Source organism: Erythrolamprus reginae, chromosome 2 (genome assembly GCF_031021105.1).
Source record: "Erythrolamprus reginae isolate rEryReg1 chromosome 2, rEryReg1.hap1, whole genome shotgun sequence".
NCBI lineage: Eukaryota > Metazoa > Chordata > Lepidosauria > Squamata > Dipsadidae > Erythrolamprus > Erythrolamprus reginae.
The window spans coordinates 145,607,200-145,614,428 of record NC_091951.1 but is presented as its reverse complement, the minus strand read 5'-3'; the positions used below and the strand labels follow the sequence as shown (position 1 = coordinate 145,614,428).

General features: G+C 36.6%; 1 protein-coding gene across 4 annotated transcripts; it reads left to right on the top strand.

The window, feature by feature from the left end:
- Positions 1–791: 791 nt before the first annotated feature.
- ADPRM (ADP-ribose/CDP-alcohol diphosphatase, manganese dependent) lies at positions 792–7,023 on the top strand. Of its 4 annotated transcripts, none has more exons than XM_070739780.1 (5): positions 792–914; positions 2,143–2,774; positions 4,083–4,199; positions 5,641–5,735; positions 6,776–7,023. In XM_070739780.1, exons 2-5 carry the CDS (start codon positions 2,168–2,170, stop codon positions 6,815–6,817), a joined length of 861 nt encoding a protein of 286 aa, XP_070595881.1. In that variant the 5' UTR covers positions 792–914; positions 2,143–2,167; the 3' UTR covers positions 6,818–7,023. The 4 variants fall into 4 exon arrangements, with proteins under 4 accessions (XP_070595881.1, XP_070595880.1, XP_070595879.1 ...); XM_070739779.1 differs by having other exon boundaries at positions 792–965; XM_070739778.1 differs by lacking the exon at positions 6,776–7,023 and having other exon boundaries at positions 793–914; positions 5,641–6,057.
- The last annotated feature ends 206 nt before the right edge of the window (positions 7,024–7,229 follow it).

The following is a 7,229-nucleotide window of genomic DNA, read 5'->3' as shown; positions in this document are numbered from 1 at the left end:
GGCTTTCGGATCACAATATCACAAGTCGAACGTTTCCCAAGAGTCTAGGAGTGTGTGATGTATCATGTTATTGTTATTATTGTTACTACTACTACTACTACTACTACTACTACTACTACTACTACTACTACTACTACTATTTCCTTAGTGGGGTGGTGATGTTCTCTTTATAAATAGTAATAATAATAATACCGGTAAGAAAGTTGGAGGAATCTCAACTTTTCATTCCGTTTGAAAACAAGTGGATTAAAGGTAATATAATAATAATAATAATAATAATAATAATAATAATAATAATAATAATAATAATAATAATAATTTATTAGATTTGTGAGCCGCTCCAAGTCCTCGGAGAGGGGCGGCATACAAATCTAATTTTATTATTATTATTGTTGTTGTTGTTGTTATTGTTGTTGTTGTTGTATGCCGCCCCTCTCCGAGGACTCGCAGGACTTCAAGCGTTTTCATATCGGAAAACGTCCATATTTTCAACTTAAAACAAGCGGGGTGGGGGGCGACACCTACATCCATTGTCAACCTGCCAAGCATTGATTTTGGATGGAAACAAATTAAGGCGAGTTTAAAGTTAACTTCCAGGGTTTCTCGATTCCCAATTTATCAATCACCCACTTCGATCGGGAAGAGTGAATGCAGATAAAGGGATGGGAAAAAACCGGGGATCATCTCTTTGCAGCGCTTAAGAGTAGCTCCCGCAACGCTGCGCAGTTTACAGTTATAGCTCTATGGAGAAGAAAAGGAAATGAAATCACTTCCGTCGGCATTTTTTTAAATGCCCTTTTTTTAAAACAGGAAAAACATACCCGGAAACGTCAAGCTTGATCGACCCACTTGTATCAAAATCGATTGTATCAAAAGTAACCATACTTGCGTTCAAATGCAAGACTAACAGAAACGTAAGTGCGGGTGTCTAATTGGGATTCTTCAGATGTTCATTCTTGGAAAATGTAAGTAATTTGTCTACAACCCCAGAGGGCTGCAGTCAGTAAGGGGCGAGAACAAATTCCGTGGCAGAAAGGGAAAACAGAACAAAGGTTTTTTAGTTACCAGCACACGAAAGAAACCCCCAAATCTAGGTTTGGCATTTGAAGAAACATCCAGCCTGGTATTTCCCAGGATTCTGACAATTGCCACAATCCTCAATCATCAAGGCTATTCTTGGCTAGAGATGGTGAAAACGTCTATATATCTATAGTCTATAAACGTCTATATATCATGGCTATCAAAACATCCTCACAACCATGTGATCAAAATTTGGGCATATGGCAACTGGCATGTACTTTCAACAGTTGCAGTGTGCCAAGATCACATGGTTGCCATTTGTGACCTTCCCAGATAGCTTCCAACCAGCAAAATCAATGAGGGGATCCACCTTTCTTTCTTTCTCTCTTTCTTTCCTTCCTTCCTTCCTTTCTTAGTTTATAATATAAAATACAAAACAAATAATAGGAAAAATAGAGGAGGGAAAAGGGAAGGGGAAAGTATAGAAAAGAAGGGAAAAAGAAAAAGTATTGATTTCCGATTCCCTTTGGTACAGTAGAATAAGATAATAACATCAAGATGCCAACTTTTTACTTTGAAATATAATAAACTAGCCATTTCTCTATCACCAAATCTATCTAATCAGTAAAAACCAAAATCAACGTTTCATTTTTGTTCACCTCAGCTTGCTTCCAACAAGCAAAATCAATTGGAGAAGCCATATTTCTTAATGACGGTATGATTTACATAATGACAGCAAAAAGTCATTAAATCAGGCATGACTCACTAAACTACCTGTAGTACTTCTTAGCTTGGCCATGTAGTATTAGTGACAGTGTTGTGTTCTTAATAGGCATATGTAGATTTCAGCAGAATATGGTTTTCCCAGTCTAAACTACTGGGTTGACGGAATACAATTGATAAGATTGCAAGCAGTTTTCTTATATAAAGAAAAAGAGAAAAGGAATTGTATATGAATACAGTTTTGTGTTACTTCAAATATATTCTATCTTCATGAAATACAATTTGCTGAAAAAAATCATCAGGTCCATCAAAAACCGGAAAGCATTCTTACAGACTTGCATGTTAGATCAGCATATTTACCATCCAACAATTCATCTGTTCTTTTCTTCCCTCTCTTAGTTCTAGGCAAGACTTTTTTTGCAAAATGGATGCAGGGTCCACAAAAACAACATCTGAAGCGCTCTTCTCTTTTGGAATCATAGCAGACATTCAATATGCTGATATAGAGGATGGCTATAATTTCCTGGGATTCAGTAGGAGATATTATAAGCATAGCCTATGCTCTCTAAAGAAAGCAATTGAAGATTGGAACCGAACTAATGTTCAGTTTGTAATACAGCTTGGGGACATTATTGATGGCTTCAATGCCCAACATAAGACATCAGAGAAAGCACTGCAACAAGTTATGAAGGAATTTAAGAAACTCAGTGTACCAGTCCATCACGTATGGGGCAATCATGAATTGTATAATTTCAGCCGGAATTATCTTATCAAATCTGAACTGAATACCAAGTACTTGGAAGACCAAAGTTTGTTTAATAACTTGATTAGAGAACAAAGCTCCACAGAAAACCCAACTACAGAATTCTATTATGCTTACCAATTTTCTCCAATGCCTAAATTTCGATTCATTGTTCTTGATGCATACGATTTAAGTATTCTGGGGAGGGAAACATCAACAAAAAAATATAAAGAATCTCTACAGCTGCTACAAGACAAAAACCCGAATGAAAATCTGAATAGTCCACTAGGTATTATATTCTGCTGAACATAATTGTTGCACATTTTTACAGTCATGGTCTTGGAAAGAGCTGGTTTTGTATGGATGAAAAAAAATTGCTATTCACAAATATGAAGATACCTCCACATATTCTTTTAGGGAGTTTTAGGGTTAAATAAATGTTAAGTCTGTCGTACCAAATTTTATGATTCCTTGGCAATTTTGGCAGAGGAGTCATCAAAAAGACAAGCGGCTGGTGGTTGTGCTTTTAAAGGGCCAGGACCCCAGATTCAAACTGTAGCAAGTATAGGACCACATGAGGAAAGAGTCTGATGGGTTGATAGGGAACCAGTTTGTCTCTGACAGAGGGAGGCTGGGCAGCTTTGCAAAGGGACAAAGCCCCTGTGCCAATAGAGATTGACAGGGCAACTACTTGAGCATGCAAGCTCCAATGGCTCAGTTGTTGTGCTCCTGTCAGCTGTGGGTTTTTGCTGGTCGATCTCTCAGTGCAAAAGGCAAAAAAGACCAGGCCGACAGCAAGTCGGTAGGGAACAACCCTTGAGGGAATCAAAGGGAACCACAGGAAGGTATGACCCCCTTTGGGGGAACCGGCTCGCAAAGCAACCTGATTCACACAGCTTCTAATCCCAGTGACCAGATGGAATTAGTCAGGTGGGAGAATTCATGTGTGTCAGAATAGCATGAAACTAGGCCTCAAAGAATGGGAGCAGTGATTTAACACGTATCTTGTTCAGCCGAGGAGTGAGTCAAAAGAAGGAGAATAGAGGTAGGAGGATGAACATATATTGTCAGATTCAGTCCTCATTGGCTAAAAGGACAGTGTCATCCCATTTTTGAAGGTTAGCTCCACCTACTATAGAGAATATGACATCTATGTAATCTCTAATTAGGAATGGGGAGATAGAACTATATTTAGTACCTACAAACATTGATATGTTCTGTATGACTGCTGCAGTATTAATATATTTCAATTATTAAATTATAATGTATTTTCCATACAATCTGATTAAAATATCAATAGAGACAATTACATATTTCTACCTCCAGAAAACTCAGTTGAAGCAAACTTTTTTTAAAAAATGTCTTCATTTACTAGGCTTAGTTTGATCCTTTAAAATGAGGGAAATTTTTTAAATTGCTTTTAACTTACATTTCTGGAATTGGCAATTATTCATTCTTCACAAAATGTGCATTTGTAACAAAAAATATGGCTTGTGTGTTTGTAGTACTGGTATGTGATAATAAAACTTAAAATTATAACAATAATAAAAATTGTAGCTTTTATATAGTTTCCCATCAATTTTCTTTTTTAAAACAGGGCTTGCTGAATGCAATTTTGTACAATTCAATGGTGGATTCAGTCAAGACCAGCTGGACTGGGTTGATAAAGTTCTTACCTATGCTGATGAGAATCAAGAGAGAGTTGTGATTGCAGGTATGGCCATATTTTTAATAATTGATACTATTGGGGATGGAATAAAATAATCTTAATATCTCTGGATTTATCATTCTGACTAGTGACGTGTTCTCTCCTGGTTTGGAGTGTTTGCAGCCTGAACTGAACTGTGTATGTTTGAAATACCTCAGGGAGGGAAAGAGGTTTCCTTTCCCTCCCTGAGGTATTCCATGGATGCCAAGTGTATCGGTGGTTATTGAAATGGATGTCCAAGTGCCGTCTCTATGTTGGTTGAGGCAGGCAGAATTCCATTGGGTACCATTCGTTGGGGGTCAAGGGAAAGAGAGAGTTTTGACTTCCCCTTCTGCTTAAGATCGCCATGTACAATTAATGGGCCACTGTGTGACACAGAATACTGGACTCAATGGCTTTGCCCCAATTCAGCATGGCTCTTCTTGTGTTCTTATGAGGTGGGACAATCAAGGGAGAGCAGACTAGTGGGATATATTTTGCTGGGCCACCAGTAACAATTATGCTTAAAGGGGAAGAGAGAAAATACAGGAAGAATTGGGGGAAAGCTTGCCTTTCACCCTTCCCTGGGAATTGCATAGTAGAGAAAGGGAGGAATGTGTATTTATTTATTCAGGATTTTTATTTGTCATCCATCATATATCCACCAACTTTGGACGGCTTACAGCATAAGACGTTAAAGCAGAAAAGACGTTAAAATCAACATAGTACATAGTAGATACAACCATTGACACTTGGTTAATCCTCTACCTGCACTTCCTGAGGTTTTGTCTGCTGACCTGAAACAATGTGACACAGACCTAAACATGTAAATGAGCTTTGTTTTGAGTTGAAACAATAATTTTTCACTTACATTCATATTTCTAGTTCTGAGAAATTCTTTCTTGAATCTGATTTAATACACCTAAATGAAGACACGTTAACAACCCAAGAGAGAATAAACTAATATTCTGTTATTTATTATTTTGCATCTTACAATATAAGCTTTCCCAAAGGGAAACAAGAATTGGAAGAGGAGCCTAATTAATTCTACTGTAATTTTCCAATATTGCTGCTTCTGAACATTTTAATGATTAGAAGTTTAAATTAATATTTACAATGTAAATTGTGAAAAATATGTCTATTTCTGCATTTCCTTGTCTATCAGATATTTAAAGAATTATTCTGAATATTCTCAAAGCATGTGTTTCACTCTTGTGATTTAAATACCTCTATAATGAATTCTATTCTTCTAATATTCCATATGTATTTGAGTATTATTCCCATGTTACAAATTGGAAGGCAGTGTAAGAATTGGTAGCTTTAAAGTTTACATACTGAACTAAGATTTGAGCGGAGGATATCCAATTTTACTAAGGCCCTGTGGAATGTTATACTATTGTAGATTTCATGCATGGACAAGAATGATGGTATTTCATTTATTTTGAGTGCATTTATTCTTGTATTGCAGGACACATACCCATCAACCCAGACTGTACAAGCAATGTTTGCCTGGCTTGGAATTATAAAGATGCCCTTGCTGTAATTTATTCACATCATTCAGTGGTATGTTTTCTTGCGGGCCATCTTCATTATGGTTGTTACTGTCTAGATGATCATGGAGTCCATCACCTGACACTTGAAGGGATTATAGAAACTCCTCCAGAAAGCAATGCTTTTGGAACGATATATGTCTATGATGACAGACTTGTGTTAAAAGGAAATGGAAGAATTCCAGATAGGGAGATGTATTACAAAGATCATCCACACAATTCTTCATTTTAAATACTATTGCATTGTTGTGGGTTAGAAATCGCTGATTTTTCAACTGTTTTAATTAAAAGTTTTAATATTCAATAGTGAATAGTGAATAAAACTATGAAATACCTGTGTGTGCGCGTGCGTGTGCGTTATACATCAAGTCCCAGTGAGGGTATGGCTAGCTGATGAGGCCAAAATAAGGCCGAAATAGATCTATCCTAGTCTCCCTTAATTTTCAAATTCAGCAAAAACATGTGACACATACAGAATATAGTTTGTCGGCTATCAATAAATTAACTGCCTTGGAAATGGCCCTGGGTTGGGCCGAGGTAAAAAAAAAAAGGAGCTGTGATGTTCCTTCAATATACCAGGGTGATTCGACACACACACAAGATATGTAACCCTTCCCTGGTACAGAGCTGAAGGGATTGGATACTGTAGCCTAGAGGTTAATTCTCTGCCTTACAAGGCAAAGGTTGCAGGTTCAAATCCCAGTGACTGTATGGCTAGCTGATGAGGCCAAAATAAGGCCGAAATAGATCTATCCTAGTCTCCCTTAATTTTCAAATTCAGCAAAAACATATATATGTATGTATGTATGTATGTATGTATATATGTCAAATGTTTTTTTAGCTGGAATTTTAAAATTAAGGGAGACTAGGATGGTCCCATTTCGGCCTTGTTCTGGCCTCATCAGCTAGCCATATATATAACACACACACACACACAACAACAACAACAAAAAGGTCCTTTTAAACTGACCTTCATGGTATGTTGTAGTAGCTATTTGCTAGAAGTTTACTTTCATGTGTTTCTCTTTCATGAATTACACTGTCAACTTTAAGTCTCACATGGAAAGTGAATGGAAGCTCTATTGGCTGATATGAAGATTGGAAATTAATAAGTTGGATTGACATCTGTTATCTTGGAGTAAAATAATGTTCTGTTTAAAACACTTCCTACCATTATGATTCTCTCTTTTCTCTCTCTATTGAAATGATACCACCACTTTAACTGAAGAATAAATTCCTGAATGGAGAATGAGACTGTCAAACTCATACATACTGTGCAATTAAAAATGAATTGTAAAATCATCTACGTTATTCATTTATTTATTTATTTATTAGATTTCTATGCCATCCTTCTCCTGAGATTCGGGGCGGCTTACAACAAAACAAATACAACATATGCAACAAATCTAACATTTAAAATACTAAATGCTACATCCAATTAGGTACAAGGATTTATTGACCAAAACACAAAAAGTGCTAACAATGGAAGTTCTTGCTATTCAACATC